Source organism: Gossypium hirsutum, chromosome A01 (assembly GCF_007990345.1).
Source record: "Gossypium hirsutum isolate 1008001.06 chromosome A01, Gossypium_hirsutum_v2.1, whole genome shotgun sequence".
Lineage (NCBI taxonomy): Eukaryota > Viridiplantae > Streptophyta > Magnoliopsida > Malvales > Malvaceae > Gossypium > Gossypium hirsutum.
In genome coordinates, this window is record NC_053424.1 from 36,558,698 (window position 1) to 36,579,535 (window position 20,838).

Below are 20,838 nucleotides of genomic sequence, written 5' to 3' on the forward strand. Positions count from 1 at the left end.
TTACCTACTGAAACAATATCACTTTCCTTTCATTAAAACTGATTCTCTTAACATACCATTCTTAAGAGATTAAATTTAATGAACATTATTAGCATTACAATACAATAACAGGGATAGATCAAAGGTCGCACTTATACAACCACCGTACCAAAATCCCCTCTACAATGTCGGGTAAAATATAAAATCCTACATGTTGATCATCAGGACAGAATAAAAGGGCCTGGTTTTGCTTAATTTATCCATAATTTCAACTTAAAAACATGGAAAAAGAAAAGCAAGAAGGAACTAACATGCAGATACCGGGCAGAAACCACCTTCACACTGGCTTGAGCTCTGAGTCTAAATTTTCTCCATTCACTCCCTTTATTTATTTCAAATGCTTCACTTCTTCACTTTCAGCCAGCAGCATTCTCAATCGGTCTTCTTTTCTTTTCTTTTCGTTTTGTTTTGTTTTTTTTTTTTTATTGCAAGTTCTTTTATAGATTATTAAAAAAGACGATCACCCCACATTGAGCTTTTGGCCTTGACCTCCAAAACTGAAGTACTATAGTTTTTGTAGGAAATATTTTGACAAATAATGATTAGAACTACCATTACTGAGATATCTAACTATCACCTGCGGCAGAAAAATGTGAAATCTGGTTGATTAACATGAAGAAGTCTCAACCAATTGTCAGCAGCCTGAAAGAGGCCGTTTGCCAAGTGACAATCAGTTGTTCCATTAGGTGTCCACAAGAAGCCCTTGAACTTGTATGACGCGAGACCAAAGACAGGCAATGACATCTTTGGAACATCATCCATGTCATTGGGACAAGTAATAAAAGGTGCCTGAGCACTTTCTCCACCTGAAATATGACAGGTTACATAAAAGCAACAGATGATAAATCTTTAACAATAGGAGATATGCTACCAAAAGTTATGCAAGCACCAACTGTCACTGATTAATGACAAGTCTGTAAAAACTAGGTTATGCAATCAGCAACAAAAAGTCACTACAAAAGACATTTTTATCCACCAAAAATTTTAACAAATGAACTAAAAGTCAGACTTAGGTAAAATAAAGCAAGATTCAGAGTAACTACTTTGATGTCAAACAAGGTAAAACTTTTTGAGGAAAAATGATGAAAATTAGAAGATTTGACTATTAAAGAATTGCTTTATTATTTTTCCAGTACTTGAATAATAGACATATTAGGAGAGACCCTCTAGCACCATTTGGCAAAGTAATTCACAAAAGTTGATAGAAATGTAAATGATTCACAATAACAAATGAAAGCCAGAAAAGATCACTTAACAAGAAAACCTAGAATCACTCCGTAGTTCACACTCATTGAAAATGAAAAAATTTAAAATATTCTATATTACCTCCTATAGGTGTATGAAGATAATGGTAAGTCAGAAAGCAAGCATCTAAATCTTTTAATGTAGGTCCAGTAGGTATTCTGTAGATTGGATACCTACAAGAATCAGAGTATATGATATCAGTCAAGTACAAACTCATGTCTGGAAACAAATGTATTGTCAAAAAAGTAGATAATAATACCATGCAACAGAAATCCAGCTGGAAGATAGCAAATCACAGCTTTTTAGTGTCTTCAATTCAGGGAACTGGAAGGCCAGATCTGCAATCTGTTAGCACATATTAAGTTCAGGAGACAAGCATTGATCCTACTGTAAAAGGGAAAGAGGAGAGAAAAAGCGTAACACATATTAACCTTGTCAGCTAAAGGTTCTCGGCTATAAGGAGGGTCCCGTTCACAATACTCAAAAATCAAACAACTTTGAGAATTGACAAATTCAGCCTCATCACTAGACAAGTCTTCTTGAAGTATCTGCTGATCTCCCATGGATAGTCTATCCATCCTAAGAGACATCTCACTTGCCATGTAGTGATTTCTTGTTTCCCTCAAAACATTTGATCCTCTTTCAGGTTCACAATCACTACTACCATCACTGCTCGAGTCCCTAAAGTCGCTATCACTATCCTGAACTGGTTGCCTATGTCATAAACAGAAACAATAATTATTAAATATAACACAAGATACTTTGTAGTCTGTACTACATTACTTGATGCAAGTGTCTAACAATGACAACTCTTAACAAACTACTGAGCCAAAAACAAATGGAAGCAACCAAAACCAAAATCATTTGCTTAAACCAAATATATTTCTCAAAACAGAATAACAAATGGAGGCTAGAAGGGGAAAAGATATAACACAAAATACTTTGGATTATATTACTTGATACAAGCGCCAAACAGTAACAATTCCTAACAGACTTGCAAGAGCTATTAAGCTTGATCTAGGTTGTTACATATTCTTAGGCTTGATTTTAGAATTTTATTTTATTTTGTCCTTATTTAGACTATATAGGCTTGTATATAAATACGCTAACTCTAAAGACAAAATATATGGATGTTCATCAGTCTTATTCTTTTGTCAGTCTATTCTTTTGTTTTTTTTTTCCATTGACATGGTAACAAAGCCACTTGGCTTAATTTAGTGAGTTTGATTTTCGTTGTTTGGTATTTTGTGGGTTACATTTTTAAAGTAGTTTTTTGGATACACTACCAGTACAGGGAGGTGCGCCACCGTCTCCATTGACAATCTGCAGTTTCCGGTGATTAGAGACCTTGTGCATGAGGCTCACCCACCACCTAAAGGTCTGCAGCCCTGCTTCACGTGCTTCCATCCCCATCGACTCTCTTGTCCAACCCTAGCCCAATGGTCAGTTGTTTGATCGGAGGAGGTTTCGTGGGTCGCTTGTTTATTTTTTGAGATTTAGCACTGTTTGATACTGTTCACGTTGGGTGGTGTCTAGGTACTGTTTCAACACTATTTGGGCACTATTTTGGACTGTTTGTAGTCTTCTTTTTGCGGGATTTGCTACTTCTCAGTCATATCATGAGTTATCGATTCAAGAGCTACAGATCATACAATAAGTAATCCCAACCTTTTTTCTACCTTTCGGTCACATAATTCACCTTTACTTTTCCTATTGCTGATGGATACACCTATAAAGTAGTTGGTTCTGCAGATATTAATCTAATTTCATTTATCACCTTATCATCAATATTAGATTTACCTAACCTCAACTTTAATTTAATCTCTGTTAGTGAACTTACCTGTGACCTAAATTTCTCAATCTTCTTACCCGTGAACTAAATTTCTCAATCTTGTTTTTTACCAATCATTATATTTTACAGGATCTTATGACAAACACACTATTGGTAAATGACTTATTTGATTGTCTTTATATTTTCAACTCGTGGGCTTCTCAATCCGTGGCTTGTCCTACTGATGCACAATGTCGATTTGGACATCCTTCTCTTTCTTTGTTGAAGAAGTTTAGTCCACAATTTTAAGACCTACCTTCGGTGGGTGAAGCATGCCACTTGGTGAAGCACCAATGGAGCTTCCCTTCAAGACTAAAAGCTAACAAACAAGCTAGTTTAATTTTTAGGGACCATGTTCAATAGTACAAACTTGGATTTAAACATTTTGTTATGTTTGTGGACAATTATTCTCAAATGACAGATATATTTTATGAAAATTTTGATCAAATGCGCTTTCTCTTTTTTTTTCTTTTTTTCTTTTTTTGTTCCAAGATAAGAACTCAATTTGGTGTGTCTGTCCAGCTTTTGCAAAGCAATAATGCTAGAGAATACTTTTCCAACTTCTACAAGGCCTTTATGACCCAAAATGGGATTCTTCGTCAATCCTCTTATGTTGACACGCCATCTCAGAATGGAGTAGCTAAATGGAATAACATCTCCTTGAGACAACTAGAGCTCTTTTATTTCAAACAAAAGTTCCCAAACAATTTTAAGTTAATGCTGTTTCAACATCCTACTTTCTGCTCAATCGTATGTCTTCCTCCATACTTAATGATGATAACCCATACAATGTTCAATTTCCATCCAAATCATTATACACGGTGGAACTCAGAATTTTCACGTACACTTGTTTTGTTAAATTCAAAATCCCTAAAGGGTGTATTTCTTAGATATTCTTGCCTTCACTAGTCGCTTAGTGGCCTTTACACCAATTAAATATAAAGAACGACTTTCTTCATAAGGATCTTTAAGAAAAAGTTTAAATAGCGCAACCACCTAGGTTTGTTGCTCAAGGGAAACATGGAAAGCTTTGTCATCTAAAAAATTTCTCTTTATAGATTGAAACAAAGCCCTCGTGTCTGGTTTGGAAAGTTCAATGAAATAGTTCAACAATTTGGACATAAAAAAAGCGATTGTAATCATTCGGTGTTCTACAAACGATTTGAGGTTGGAGTTGTTCTTGTGTAGTATATGTTGATATTGTTATTCCAAGAAATGATATAACAATCTCTTCTCTCAAGTAATTTTTGCGTTCCAGGTTCTACATGAAAGACTTGGGCCTGTTGTTCTTTTGGGGGATAGAAGTGACAAGAAAAAGGGAATTCTTTGGTCTCACAAAAAGTATGTTCTTGATCTTCTAGAAAAAATTGGAAAATTGGCAGCAAAACCTTGTACTCCAATAGTTCTCAATGTGCATCTAGTTGGGAAATTAAACTAACTCACTATAACTCTGTCCAAATATCGCATTAGTCGTAGTATTGTTAGCAAATTTATGTCAACGCCCACAGTCAAATATTGGACAACCCTAAAAAATATCCTATGTTACTTGAAAGGAGCTCCTGGAGGTGGCATATTATTCAATAATCATAGACATACCCATATTGAACGTCTTATAGATGTTGATTAAACTGGATCTATGATAGATAAAAGGTCTACTATTGGGTAATTTATTTTTAGTTGGTGGAAACTTAGTATAACAGAAGAGTAAAAAGCAGAATGTTGTATCTCAATTAGCACAAAGTTAGAATACAGGGCTAAGGCACAATCCACGTGAAATTATGTGGTTACGACATCTGTTAACTGAAATTGGATTAAAGTATTTGTCACCGACAGAGATCTTGTGTGATAATTAAGCAGTTCTTTATATTACCTCAAATCTAATTTATAGTGAAAAATTGATTATCACTTTATTCAGGAGAATTTTGAAATTTTCAATTTCCACAGGTTATGTGAAAACAGAAAAACTAGTTGCTTTGTTCACAAAGACAACAAATGTAACAAGCTGGATGATCAATAACTATGCTTCAGCTTTAGAGGAAGTGTTACAGATTCTTAAGCTTAATTCTAGGACTTTATTTTATTTTTTTTCCCTATTTAGACTATACAGACTTGTATATAAATTCGCTAAGTAGAGATTAAATATGTGACTTTTCATCAGTATATTCTTTTCTTTGTTTTCCATTACCACAGGTTAACAAATAGTGTTATGGCTGCCTTGGTTTGCAAGATATCTTATTATTTTGGTGTTGGAAACGTTAATTATTATTTTTTAAAAGATATTTGCTTATTTTTATTAGGAGATCTTTAATTAAAAGTCTTCTTTAATTAAAAATATCTTTATGGTATTACAAGTTTTTCTTTAATTTCATAATCCTTGTTTTAATTTCCTTAGCTACATCTTTTATTCAAACAAGTACCTATGTAACCTCTATTTATATTGACAAAAATAATTCTTTTTTTGCATTAAATTGGAACTAGGGCACAACACTGGTTACACTCAATCCATACGTTGGAACCATAAAATTTCAACTCCATATACATTTATTGAAAAATTGGAAACAAAGAAATCATTATGTTGCTCATAAAAATTACTCAAGTTCATCACTTATATTTAACAAAATAATTGATTCACTTAAAAAATGTCCTTGTAACGCAATTACATTTAGCATGAGCATTTTTGCATTAAATAGGAACTAAAACACAAAACAAAGGATTTTCCTTAGTTGTTTTAAGTAGTTAGAGCAAAGCACAATGGCCTCGCAAAAGAACCAATGTATATGCGGATCAACTAAGGATATGAAGCAAATCAAGAGTCCATTGCGACACTGAAGCGTTCAACAAAAAGTCAACTATGGCATTTAAATTAAGACAAAGGGAGTAATGCAAAAAAGGGAAGTCTTTAAATTTCCACCCATGACTTGAAAATGCTAAATACAAATCTAAACTTTAAAAGTAGAATACTATTCTAGATTAGTTAATAGACTTAATGGTTTGGTTTGGTGAGAAAACTACAGGAAAAGAAGAAATTAATACTAAACAATTTAGTAAGAAGGGAGATGAAACTTTAGAGAACCTAGGGTTATAGAAAACCTCTAGGTTTCTTTATTATATTCAAATAAATAATGATATAAGTCTACTCCTAGACATATATAAGAGACTTTCTTGCAAGCAAAGTTTCTAGGTTTTCATGCAAATAGAGTTTTATTGATAATCTTAAACTTAACCCTCAGGTAAAAAAAAGCCTAATTGTCCAAAAAAAATCTAATACTTCAAACTGAATAAATAAACTGAAATAATAAAATAAATGATTTTTTTTTTAATTTTAAACTCGTTTCATTATCCCCTACTGGGAAACTCAACTCTGATGAGAACCTTCACAACATCAGAATAAATCTTTGTACCAACTCTTTGCAACTCTTCTTCTGCAATACAAGTATGTAACCATTTCACCAAAAACCTCTTATATTTGTTACCCCTTTTAGACCTCACTTCTTTAACATCCAACACATCGTCGATAACCTCAAACTTAACCTTAGGAAGTTACTGCATTTGGTCTGAAAATTCAACAACATTCCCATCAAAACCCAAAAAGACTACCAAGTCATAAACATTAAAAACTGGGCTAATATGGAAATCTATAGGCTACTCGATCACATAAGCATTAGAACTTATTTTCTTCAACACCTTATGTTGGAATTCCTAAGATTAAGGACAGAAAACTTAACTTATTACTAGGAGTTCCCTTGTAAATAGAAACTAATCTCAGTCACTGATTCATAGGAAGTTACTGTTTTTTAGGGATTGTTTTCCTTGTTTGTGTTAATTCCTCTCTTTATAAGTGGAAACTAATTAGCAGAATAATAATAATCTTTTCTAAGTTTCTTCATGGTATCAAGAGCTTTAGGATTCATTCGATCCTGCTCATTCGTCTCTAATCTCCCTTCCTAAAAATCCCTCCGGTTTAGTCCTCCTCCCATGGGTGACGTCAATGAAACTCTGTCTGAAACTGAGACTTCACAAATAACTCAGAATGTCAATCAGGGAATCGCTCAAGGTGAACTTAATTCCTCCCTTATAATCACCAATCATCAGCTAGATGGGAAGAACTTCTTGCAATGGTCTCAATCGGTCTTTATGGTGATTCGTGGTTGCGACAAATTAAGATACATCAATGGAGAAATTCCACGACCAACGACAGCTGACCTGACTTATGCCACTTGGGAACTCAACAACTCGATTGTAATGGCTTGGCTAATTAATCGATGGAAGGCCATATAAGCCACACCTATCTCTTTTTCAAAACTGCAAAAGACATGTGGGATGCAGTCAGAGAAAACTACTCGGATCTTGGAAACGCCTCCCAAGTATTTGAGATCAAGCTTAAGTTAAAGGATATCCGACAAGGGACACTCGAAGTAACTCACTACTACAACAATCTGAAAATTTTGTGGCAAGAACTGGATATGTACTATGAGGCAAATTGGGGTGAAGGCTTGGAACACACCAAGTTTATGACTCACCTCAACAATGAATGTCTTTATTAGTTTCTAGCAGGATTGAACCGTGAGTTAGATGAGGACCGTGGCCAAATTCTGGGCAGATCACCTCTCCCAACCATCGGTGAAGCATTTGCAGAAGTTAGAAGAGAAAAAAAGCGTCGTCTTGTCATGATAGGAGACTCAAATGAACCTAAACATGTGACAACTCTTGGCAACCGGCCTACTGAGACCTCTTCCCTCATTTCCAGAGGTCCACAGCCACAAAAACCACGTGCTGGAAATGATTCTGGATCAACCAGACCATGTTGTAACCACTGCAACCATGCTGGTCATACAAAAGAAAAGTGCTTCAAACTCCATGGCTATCCTGAAAAAAAATCGAAGAATAATAAGACTGCCCTGTTATCCTCCACTGCTGCAAATGATGTTCTCGATGTTCGCCTAACCGAAACCCAACTTGACTCTCCATAAGATAAATTGGTACTTCCACTGCTCATGGATCTCTAGCCACCCAAGGTACTGCCTTCAATATTGCCTTTGAATCTAATAATCAATCCTCTTGGATACTCGATTCGGGTGCCTCCGATCACATGACAAGTAACTCCACTTTGTTTCACACCTACACCTCTTATCATGACAAGTCCCGAATTCGCATAGCTAATGGTTCTTACTCACCTGTGGCTGGAGTAGGAGAAGTACAAATAACAGAGAATTTTTCTCTCGATAAAGTCCTACATGTCCCAAACTTGTCCTGCAATTGGTTGTGTGATATAGTAACAAAAATCGGGGAGGATGATTGGCACTGCTAAAGTTGATGATGGACTATATGTTTGGAATAAAGACAGAACACAAGGAGGATTAGCTCTATCCACTTCAAAAGAGGACACGATTATGTTATGGGACCGTAGGTTAGGGCATCCAAACTTTTGATATTTGAAGAAACATCTTCCGTTGTTATTTTGAAATAAAAGTATTAATTTCTTGAAGTGTGAAATTTGCCAATTATCCAAACATACCCGTGTGCCATACCCATTAAAACTATACATCCAATCCCAACCATTTTCATTAATCCACAGTGACCTATGGGAAGCCAGCCGAATGAAAAATATTACGGGGGCTAGGTGGTTTATAACATTCATTGATGATCACACTAGGGTATGTTGGGTCTATCTCATTAAAGAAAAATCTGAAACACCCAAAGTATTCCAAAATTTTCACTCAATGGTTCGAACCCAATTCAACTTTACCATACATACTCTCCACACTGACAATGGGAGAGTACTTTAACTCTGTCCTAAGCCCATACCTTTCTAACCAAGGCATCGTACACCAAAGCTCTTGTCCTGACACTCCTCAACAAAACGGGATCTCTGAGAGAAAAAATCAACATCTCCTTGCTGTGGCTCGAGCCATAATGTTCACCATGAATGTTCCTAAATACTTGTGGGGAGAGGCTGTCTTCACTGCCTGCTATCTCAAACCGAATGCCATCAAAGGTCCTCAATTTCCAAACACCTCTAAATACCCTTCTAAAGTCCTTCCCTCTATTTCGTGTTCCTAATCTTCCAGCCAAAATATTCAGTTGCAAAGTTTTTGTCCATAACCATCAACCAAATCAATCCAAACTTGATCCTCGAGCCCACACCTACATCTTCATTGGATATTCCCCCACACAAAAAGGCTATAAGTGTTACTCACCAACCTTGCGCCGAATGTTTGTCTCTCGGGATGTTACCTTCTTTGAAAATGAACCATACTTTGCAGCATCTCATCTTCAGAGGGAGACTTTCAATGAAGATGAGACCCTTAATACTCTCCTCATTATACCTCATGATCCTACCACTACTATCACAAACAAGCCTAACAACCAAGGTGCTATGGTAATCCCAGATTTAGATACTGTTTCCCCTGTGCAGCAAGAAGTTAGTCCGATCCTTCCCAATAACAATACCACCACCGAAGTACATCCCCCTGATCAAGGAAAACAGCAAAAACAGGTTCTCGAAATACAAGTTTACTCTTGACGGAATCGTTCTCCTGAAACTGATACAGCAATGCCAATTGCATCCCCAACCGAGGATTGTTCTGAAACAAAAGTCTCACCTCCGTCACCATTCATCTATCTTCCAATTGCAGTTTGAAAGAGCATAGGGAGCTGCACTCAACACCCTATTTCTCGGTTTGTGTCCTATGAAAATTTATCTAAGTCTTACAAAGCTTTTGTGACTAATATTGATTCTGTAAAAACTCCAAAATATATAGAAAAAGCTCTTGAATCAGCTGAGTAGAAACAAACTGTGATAGAAGAAATGAAGGCCCTCAAAAACAATGAAACATGGGAAGTCTCGAATCTACCTAAGGAAAAAAAACAAGTAGGATACAAATGGATCTTCACTACGAAATTTAAACCCGATGGTCGTATTAACCGATACAAGGCTCGACTTGTGGCTAAGGGCTTCACTCAAACTTATGGTCTTGACTATGACGAGACGTTTGAACCGGTTGCCAAGCTAAACACCATTCGAGTCCTCCTATCTCTTGTTGCCAATCTTGATTGGCACTTGACTCAATTGGATGTAAAAAATGCTTTCCTCAACGGGGAATTAAGTGAGGAAGTGTACATGGATTTCCCACCCGAGTTTGAAGAAAGCAAGGGCCAAGTGTATAAGTTGAAGAAGTCCTTGTATGGGCTGAAACAATCTCCACGGGCATGGTTCAGTCGATTTGCAAAAGCTATGACCAGCAGAAATTATATTCAAGGGCAGGTAGACCACACCATGTTCTACAAGCACTCAGAAAAGGGAAAATGCTGCATCCTCATCGTTTATGTGGACGATATCATATTAACAGAAGATGACTCAAGCGAAATTGTGAGGTTGAAAGAATTCCTTGGAACATAGTTCGAGCTTAAAGACTTGGGGGATCTTAAATACTTTCTTGGTATGAAGGTAGCAAGGTCCCAAACAGGTATTTCCATCTCCCAAAGGAAATATGTTCTTGATCTACTGTCAGAAGTTGGTTTGATGGGCTGTAAACCAGCCGAAACTCCTATGAAATTTAACCTTAAATTGGGAACTAATGAGGATGGAGAAGAAATCGACAGGGGGAGATATCAACGACTAGTAGGAAGACTCATTTACCTATCTCACACCCGTCCAGACATAGCCTTCAGTGTAAGTGTTATCAGTCAGTACATGCATGCCCCGAGGGAGAAGTACCTGGAAGCTACATATAGAATATTAAGGTATCTGAAAGGGACTCCTGGTAAAGGCCTGCATTTCAAGAAAGCTGCCAACCAGAATGTGGAAATCTACACTGATGCAGACTGGGCAGGTTCTGTTAACGATAGACGCTCTACAAGTGGCTATTGTAGTTATGTTTGGGGTAACCTCGTGACGTGGAGAAGCAAAAAATAGTCTGTTGTAGCACGCAGCAGTACAGAGGCAAAGTATCGACCACTATCTCATGGTATATGCGAAGGAGTTTGGATACAAAGACTTATAGGGGAACTAAAAGTGCCTTACACCAGGCCTCGCACCAAACATGTGGAAATAGATCGCCACTTTATAAAAGAAAAAATACACTCAGGAGAAGTGTGCATCACCTACCTACCTACTAGACAACAAGTTGCAGACGTGTTAACTAAAAGTTTGAACAGAAACATGTTTGAGGAACTTATTGGCAAGCTGGGTTTGATAAACATCTACACTCCAACTTAAGGGGGAGTGTTGGAATTCCTAAGATTAAAGACAGAAAACTTACCTTATTACTAGGAGTTTCCTTGTAAATAGAAACTAATCTCAGTCACTGATTCTTAGAAAGTTATTGTTTTTTAGGGATTGTTTTCCTTGTTTGTGTTAATTCCTCTTTTTGTAGGTGTAAACTAATTAGCAGAATAATAACAACCTTTTTCTAAGTTTCTTCACCTTACATAGCCTAAACTTCTTTACCTTCAACTTATGATAAGTATCTTTTAAAAACCTCTCTCACTGCAAATGTATGAGAACTAATTCTCCGTTTTAAGAGTCCTTATTCAAACAATGTAGATTAGCTTCATTAGCAGTCTTCATTGCTTATTTTCACAGCAACCATCACATCTTGATGAATTTTCCCTATATATTCAACAAAAGATTCCATCATCACTAACACTAGTTCTGAGTGACAAAGGAACTAAATCAAGAACATGTTGAGGTTCGACTCCAAGCAACTTCAAAAGGTGCCTTCTTATTTGATCTATTCATAGAATTGTTGTATACGAACTCGGCTCGAGGAATAACCAAATCCCAACTCTTCACATGATACCCAACAAGACACCTAAGCATAGTTTTCCCAAACTTTGATTAACAACCTCAACCTCTATTAGACCACGTATTTGTGGATGACAAGTGTTAGAAAATTTCAATTTTGTTCTTGTTTTCTTCCACAAAGTCCTCCAAAAGTGTCTTACAAATTTGACACCTCTATTGGAAACCATAAATGTAGGAACACCATGTAACCTTACCACATCCTTGAAAAACAATACAGCAATATGAGAAGCATTAAAAGTTTTCGAACAAGAAATGAAATGTGTCATTTTCAGAAAATGGTCCACAACAAAGATTGAATCATAACCTTTTGTTGTCTTTAGTAATCCCAAGACAAAATCCATGCTTCAATGACTCCATGGCATCTCTGGCATAGGTAATAGAGTGTATGACCTTATATTTTGCGAATTACCCTTGCCAAATGGACAAGGACAACTTTTCACCAACCTATCCACATCTTTGTACATTATTACCTAAAAATATCAATCCACCACTAATTTCATGGTCTTGCCTCTTCCAAAGTGCCCTCTCAAACAATTTCCATGAAGTTCCCTCAAAATTTGTTCTCGTAGTGAAATTTTACTAAAAATGCACAAGCGATTACCTCTAAATAAATATCCATCATGTAATCAATAAGGCAATTGCTCATGTTTATTTGACCCTTCCGATTTAGAAATTATGGTTCCAAAATATGGGTCACTTTCGTATTGATTCCTCAGTTCTTCAAGCCTTATCACCTCAACATTCATTGCCACTAGTAGTAAAGAACATTTACTAAGTGCATTTGTCACGACATTTGTCTCACTGATTTTGTACTTTATTGATTAATTGAACTCATTAAAGTAGGCACTCCACTTAGGAAACAATACTTAAGTTCCTTTTTAAACTCAAAAACTCCAATTCTTGATGATCTAAGTAAACCACAAATTCTCGATAAGCCAAGTAGTGCTCCCAATGCTGAACAATCTTTACCAAAGCATAAAATAACAGGTCATAAGTGGAACAACGTCGTTTAGCATCAAATAGTTTCTCACTAAATATTCAACGAGCCTTCCTTCTTGGTTAAGAACAACCCCAGTTCCTAATTGAGGTTTATTAAATTCAATGACAAACAACATTTCAAAATTTAAAGTGTAAGAACATGTGCTTTCGTCATCAAAATTTTAACCAACTCAAAAGATTTTTGGGTTGATTTTAACCATTAGTAGTTGTCCATCTACAAACATTCAATAATAGAATTCATAACAATGCTAAAATTCTTGATAAACAACCTACAAAATGATCTCTAATGGCTCAAACTTCTTTAAATCTAGTTTAATGCCATCAGCAACAACAACCCCCCCAAAGCACAATTTCTTCACACAAGAAAATGCTCTTATTCAATTTCATAATAAGCTTCTCTTTTTCTAGCACTTCTAAGACTTGTAGCAAGTGTACTAGTATTCTTCCTTTTACTATAAATTGATATGTCATCAAAATAAATGAAAAGGGATTTTAAAATGGCTTGAATACCTCACTCATGACTTGCATAAATGTGCTAGGTGCATTAGAAAAGCCAACAGGCGTTAGCCACCATGCACAAGGATCATAAGGAGTCTTGAATGTTGTCTTCCACTCATATCCACCTCTCAATCTAATTTGGTGGTATCCACTCTTTAAACCAATCTTCAAAAACACCTTAAAAGCAACCAATTGATCAAGCATATCATTTAATTAAGAGAGGGAATCAGTATTTAATGGTGATTTTGTTAATTGTCCAACTATCCGCACACATCCTCCATGAGCCATCCTTCTTTGGAGCAAGTAAAATTGGGACCTGGTATCAAATTAATAACATCACTACTGACTAAATCAACAAATTCACTCAATAATTGTTGAATTTCTAGTGCTTGTTTGCAAAATTCTCCAACCTTGTCGTTAGTCACAACCTTAGTTCAAAAAATGTTATGTTGCCTTCAATCCTCTTCTTCGCCTTCAGTTCATGTTGCCAACACTCTACGGATATGCATCAATTTCTTCGTTCTATTCATCATAGTCATCATAAACATGGTTTAACATTACTTCCTCTTGTTCTTCCATCTCAGTTAAGCTCCATTACTTCCTCTTGTTCTTCCATCTCAGTTAAGCTCACTCTTCATTCGGGACAAGAATAAGAATTATGGATTTTTTCGTCACAGGTAAAACGTATTTGAGCACTACTTCCAACTTTGGAAACGTTCTATCCAGCTTTGTTTTCAACCTCAAATCTCACTAAGGACTTCCCTTCTTCACCCCTGAAGGTTTCCCCTATTTGCTCCACCATTGCGATTCAAAGTCTCACGAGTCTTTTTTTTAAGGTTGCTTGTTCCATTTTAACACCGCGAAAAGCTCTAACTTTTTTTTTTTGCACAATCAATCCTTTTAGCAATTCCTTTTCTCGCACCATAACACCAAACACACTTTTCGACCCTTAAAGCATGTTGTCTTACATCTTGAAGGTTGAATAACCAAACCACTCACATCTAATTGTTGATAGATTGATTTAACCATGTTAGTTAACGAGATGTCACTTGCTCATTGCTCTCATTTAACTCAACTCGAATAAAAAGATTGTTGAATTTAAAAGTATACCCCATTAATCCTTCTTACCTCAATGAATGTAGCTTCTCATACAAATTCATTGCATAATCAACTAAAAGGAACTACTTGCACAATTTCACTTTTGTGTTCCCATGTGCTAATTTTGAGCTTACCTTGACGTGCACATTACCTCTTCAACTCTCTTTCACCATTGAAGTGCAGTGCCCTTCAATTTTAGTTTCAGTAACAACACTTTCCTAACCTTTACCTTAGACTTCCACTCAAAATAATTCTCTAAACTAGCATTCTAATCCAAATAACCTTTCCAAATGCATCTTACCATGAAAATTGACAACTTCAATTTTATTTCTACTTATTAGCATGGGTTTACCCTTATTAGTGTTGCATACCTTCTTAAGAGAAACTTATAAAGACTTTTCTACTTATTATATACCCCTTCTTGATAGCTTTTATATAGCAAACATTACATCATTTAAGAACGGAAAACATTAATAAAGCTGCAAATATAAGAAATAAATTGCTAGCAAAATCAATTCAATTTGATAAATTAGGCTTGGTCAAATCCTTAATAAGCCCTTGATTCTCGATGCCAGATTATAACTACCAAAATAATTAACATTTTGACAATTTTTTTTGCTATCTATCTTCTATTGTAGAATTGACCAACAAATGCATCATTGACATTACTCCCTTTTTTGGTGAAGGACTTGCCCTCAAGCTCGAATTGAAGGAAGCATTCTGGAGTTTCGAAATAACTTCACATGTAGCATCAATAGTGGTCATGCCCTGCCTCTGCACTAGAATTTCCCATGTTCCACATTTGATACATGATTGCAAAACATGTTAAGGTTGGGGAATAATTTTGCCATCCAATAAGGGGCAAGCTAGTAGTGGAAGTCAAGATCTCCTTTAAAGACTTTCAAGAGACATGAAACACGTTCTGAGTCTTGCTGCTAGGCAAAAGATCCAACTGTAGATCGCAAGCCAACTTGTCATGCAATTTGGAAGTGTCTATCAAATTTAGGTGTAAGTTTTAAGTAAGCCCGATCTGTCAATGAAGTTTGTCGATAGGGTTGTATGTGTAACCAAATCCATTCTCCAAAAGTAAATTGAATATTAAGATGGCCTTATTCATAAGTGGTCTTCAAGCGATTTTATGCTTGTAATAAGCAATGTCAAATAACAAACAACATCTTCTCTATTAATTAAGGTTGGTCAATCGTATCCACCCTTGAAGACCCAAGAATGTTAGATAGTGAGGAGGATCACGACTATAGACTACTTGATCAGTGGAAATATTGGTCCAAATGTGGGTAGAAACTTGCAGTGACTGTAAAAGACTAACTAGATGTAAACGCTCTACTTTTTTCATCTTACAAGTGACACAAGATGACACAATCTTGAATATTCACCTTATTCCTTTCCAATGAATTCGTTGGAGACTTCTTTGCACCCTTTCTTGTGTGCCACCCTGCAATGTTAATATCATCGTATAAACAAAAATATAAGTGGGTAAATGATATTTAGTACATGATCAACCCTTCTAATGGTCAAATAGGTATCAAAGCCTTCTTGCTCAATTAAGGTATGCATTTCATTAAAAATAGGACCGAGTTAATGCGAGATGAAACATTACATCCTTCCTCTAAAAGGATCGATTTAGTCTTGGCTAGCGTTACATATTTTCTTGGAGGAACCGACGATGTAAAATAAAAAGCTAATTCAGGTTCTGTAAAGAGAACCTTCATACCTCAAACAAACATTATATTAGGTTCTTTTTGCACATCCTATTCCCCTTCTTGATGGCCTTTATATAATAGGCATTACATCATTAAAAAAACAAATTGACAACATTATAGAATTATAGGCAATAAATTGATTCTTGGTGTAAGTTTTTCTTTTACAACTATTCCACAGATTTTGGCATTTTTTTTGCAATGTCTTCCATTGTAGACTTGACCAACAAATGCATCATTAATATTATGGTGTCACGATCAAGAGACATCATTTACCTTGATTAAGAGAGAGAGTTGTAATTCTAAGTTAAAATACCTTTTCATGCTCTTGAAATACTTGGTTTTTGTAATTTGATAGTGCTAAAGTTTATTTCGCTCTCTAGCTTAAAATTCAAATGACAATCGGATGCAAACTCTCTAGCTTAGAATTCAAATGACAGTTGGATGCTTTGAATAAGGTAACTTGTGGCATTCCAAGTACTTAGTTAACTAGGCAAAATACCCAATGTCAAAACAATACTTTTTATGTGGTTACTCGAAACGAGGCATGCTAATATCAAAATTAAGCAAGTTAACTCTAATTCAAACATCTTGTTTCTTCTATTTCTTTTTCATTCAATGTTTTCCTTATCCATTTTTTCTTTATAGTCATGAGTTGTACACTGAATAGGGGAATCAAAGGTAAGAAAAGGGGGAATCCTAAGTTCAACCCAAAATAGCAAATACAATGGCTCACATGGACACAATTAGTCGAGAACTAGGAAGCCAGCCATCCAAGAAACTTAGAAGTTAAGTTCGCAAAAATCCAAATGACTCAAATGTCAATACAATTTAATTGGCCTTCCTAATAATGAACCTAATACACAATGTGGATTTGCTGGAGGTCAAGCAAAGTATTAGCTCTACTCACTACCTCTAGGATAAATCACTTCTTAGGAGGATCTTCCAAGACAACAAGGTTGAGAAACGAGATCACTTCATTTGTCCAAAATGACTCAAGCTTTTTTTACCACCAAGGTTCAAAAACACTTTTCAACCCAAATCATGATTTCATACCAAAAAAAAAAATTAGTAACCAAGTAGCTTTTCAAATCAAATCTTGATTTTAAATTGGATATTAACCCAAACCAAAATTTTTAATTTTTGACTTTTGGAAAAATGCTTTTCAATGAAATTACTTTTCAATCCCCCATTAAATCTTCTATTTTACAAAATCATGTCTAAAATAATTATTTTATCTTCTCAAAAGTACTTTTTAACAGAAATAGTAAACACTACCAAAATCTCTCTAGTTTCTTGGTTGTGATTCCTCTCTCTAAAAATGCCTAATTTGTTCTCAATTCTCTACTTAATCCTATGTTGCTTGAACTCAGATACAAGTGTCGAACACGAATATGTATCTAACTATAAGACAAGTCAAACACATCTTGGACATACTAAAAAGGCTCTGAGAAAAGGACATGGTTGCATGAATCCTTCATACAATTTTATCTAATAAGATTATTAATAAGAGTTCTAAAATATTATAATAAATCCCATATATGAATATAATTTCAAAAATGTAAATCAAATTAAATATTATAATATACAATATACCTTTATTTTGTATATAACAATTTTTACTCTTTTAAAAGAAAATTTTCTTTATAGATATTTTATTTATCGAATTTATTTTTAATTATTATCAACTGAAATATTTTTTAGATCAATCCATTTTTGGGCATCAAGGTTGGTTTGATATAAAAAAAATTTAGGCCAACATCTTCTAAAGACCATAAACCATTTCATCCATGCCACTTGTGCCCTTCTTTCTTTAATCTCTTTCCAACCGCTACCTTCTTTTTCTTCTTTGCCCAACCACTACTCTCTTTTTCTTTTCTATTAGATAATAGCTTTTTTTTTCTTCTCTTTTTGTACCACAACTTTCGTTTTCCTCTTTTTTTATCACAATTGTTGCTTTTCTTCTTCCTCTCTTCTACTTACATAGCCACCACCACTTCTTTTTTTCAAAAGCCAATCACAAGAAGCAATGTCCAAAGAATCAAGACACATATCCCATACCCTTATATGTGTATATCAGATTGCATGAGTGTGGCTCCCATTTTGGCAGGTCCAAGCCACAGAGACATAATCCTTCAATTGCTTGATTACATTATTGATTTTATTATTTGCAACTTGGAAAGGGGAGAATAGAAGAGATCTTGATTGTTATGAGGAGAAAGTTGATTAGCATTTAGGAGAGGAGTATACCAAACCTTGAGTAGCCTTATTAGAGCTTGATCCTAATTGTTGATCTTTTAATTCAATAGTTAACATGTCTACAACAACTTAAAGGATACTTGGAAACAAATTAGCGCTCTAGTTTAGCAAATTATGGTGTTGTTATCTAGAGAGATCATAGATCTTGATTGAGTAAAAAAGAAGAGTTGTCATTCTAAGTTCAAATATCATCACATTATGCTATTGAAATAGTTAATTTTGTTGAAATTAGATATTCTTAAAGTTTACTTTACTTTGCTTTCTAGTTTTGAATGAATTTAAATACAGTTGTGCTCTTTGAATAAATTTGGCTTGTGACACTTCTAGTACTTAGCAGTTGCATGTTACCTCTTTCACCTTCTAAGGTACTACTATAAAATGAAAAAAGAATTCCCTATAATCCTTACTAGATAAAGAAGACATGAACCCAAAGAACAACTAAATCCAAGTCATGCAACATAGGAAGCTTGAGACAATGTAACTACAAGAATCAAATTCTTTCACAGTTATAGATTGCGCTTAATTATGGGAGATATTTTGGTTCAAAAAAAGAAGGAAGCCCTCAACATAGGAATATAACAATTATTCAAGCATAAAAAGCCACTCAGGAAACCATGGACTAAATAAAAATTGACAAAATAAAATCATAAATTAAGTTAATAATATCACATAGCTAGCTAACTAACGAGAACAAAAATCAGGAAGTAAACAAATTATGTAGAGCTAAATTATGATAATACACTACAAATTTAAAGAGCAAGGAAATAAATTCAATGCAAGCAATGTATTATTTACCTGGACTTGGCAGACAATTTCACGGAATCCGCGTATATTTGAATACCGGACAAATAAGGTACATAATACTGAACAACAGAATCACAGACATTCAAAATCAGTGGGACTCCTGCTCCATAAGCACTCCATTCTTTGAATGACTCCCATAAATCGCCCAACACAAAATATGGCTGAAATTCTCCGTCATACGTCCGCCACCCTCTCATCGTCCTCTGCCACACCCATATTCAAATATCAATCTCTTTTTTTAAAATATATATTCAATCTCCAAAAAGTTTCCTAAATTACACCAAAAATAAATTATTTACACGTTTTTGTGCGAATTCCAGTTTCACTACTCGATAAACAAACAAATTAAAACATTACTTTATCTTACTTCAAATTATAACAAACTCGAAATCTACAACGGGAACTAGTTTAAACCCAAACAAAAGAAAAAACAATTAAAGAATAAAAAAAGGGGTATTATCATTTTGAGACGGAACAAACCTTAGAGAGGTAAAGTGCGGGGACGGAAGGAATGACAGAGTCCAAAAACCGCTCTAAATTACTCAATGGAGAGACAACCGGTTCTGAAACGGGAACCAAAACTGGCTTAGGAGGGTCAGTTGAACCAAGCCCCTTCTCTGAATCCCGGGTCACATTCGATTGACTGACCGTATAATCGCTTTGAGCCCTCCGTAGTTGATCGGTTTGCTGTTTCTGGTACGACCTTCTCGCCTTGGCCGGATTGTAAAACCTATCTTCTCCACGAACTCTCCCAAACCCCAATCCTGTCCCCAACATAACTAAAATTTCCTGCCGCTTTCTTTTCTATGCTGAGAGAATTCGAAGTGATTGATTCCCTTAGCGGATCAAAGAAGAACGACCGGAGAGAAGGGAAATGAGATCTATTTGGGAAGATTGAAGGCAAGATGGTCAATTCAACTAATTAAAATAAAATAGGAAATTCGGAGGTTGAAGCGAATATAGAATGGAAGAGCCGGGCTTAGAACATGCACCGAATAAAAGGAAGGATGGGGAGAAGGAATAAAACAATAAACAATTTCTGTTATTGATATTTTATCCGTTCACTAAACTTTTAAATGATTCTGATTTCGTGGGAAAAAATCTCATTTTTTTAGATTTTGTACAGACATATTTAACTTTCTTTTAAATTATTTATTTGTACAAATTCGAAAATAGTGGCATAGTTGGTAGGTAAGTGGATATTTTCACAATAAAGTAGTAATAGCATAACTAGAATTTGTTAACAAATTTAGGGTGAGTTTGGATGAGCGATGCGTTTACCTGCGGTTAGTGTAAAAACAGCGATGACAGTGAGATTAGATATTGTAGTGATATTGTAGCGTGAGACAAAAAGTAAACTAAATGCACCGCACCGCCGCCCCAAACTAAGCCTTAATCATCATGCACTCTTTCAACCGTGATGAACTTTTTCTTAATAAAGTTTCGAATAACAATGATACGTGAGACAGGTCCAAAAGTATACAATTATATTTGGATTTAAGGTAACTCAGAAATAACTAAGTTAAGTTTTTTATGTATTT

The 20,838-nt window shown here is 35.3% G+C and overlaps 1 protein-coding gene and 1 long non-coding RNA gene across 2 annotated transcripts; one reads left to right on the forward strand and one right to left on the reverse strand.

The window, feature by feature from the left end:
* Nucleotides 1–8: 8 nt before the first annotated feature.
* On the reverse strand, nucleotides 9–20,425 carry LOC107917900 (uncharacterized). The gene is made up of 6 exons (XM_016847304.2): nucleotides 19,778–20,425; nucleotides 19,289–19,500; nucleotides 1,716–1,998; nucleotides 1,544–1,629; nucleotides 1,366–1,457; nucleotides 9–845 (listed from the first exon to the last, which is right to left on the reverse strand). Exons 1-6 carry the CDS (start codon nucleotides 20,072–20,074, stop codon nucleotides 613–615), a joined length of 1,203 nt encoding a protein of 400 aa, XP_016702793.2. The 5' UTR covers nucleotides 20,075–20,425; the 3' UTR covers nucleotides 9–612.
* Nucleotides 2,005–3,552, forward strand: LOC121216032 (uncharacterized). Its single transcript, XR_005912097.1, has 2 exons — nucleotides 2,005–2,941; nucleotides 3,206–3,552. It is a non-coding gene; the product is annotated as an uncharacterized lncRNA (long non-coding RNA).
* Nucleotides 20,426–20,838: the final 413 nt, after the last annotated feature.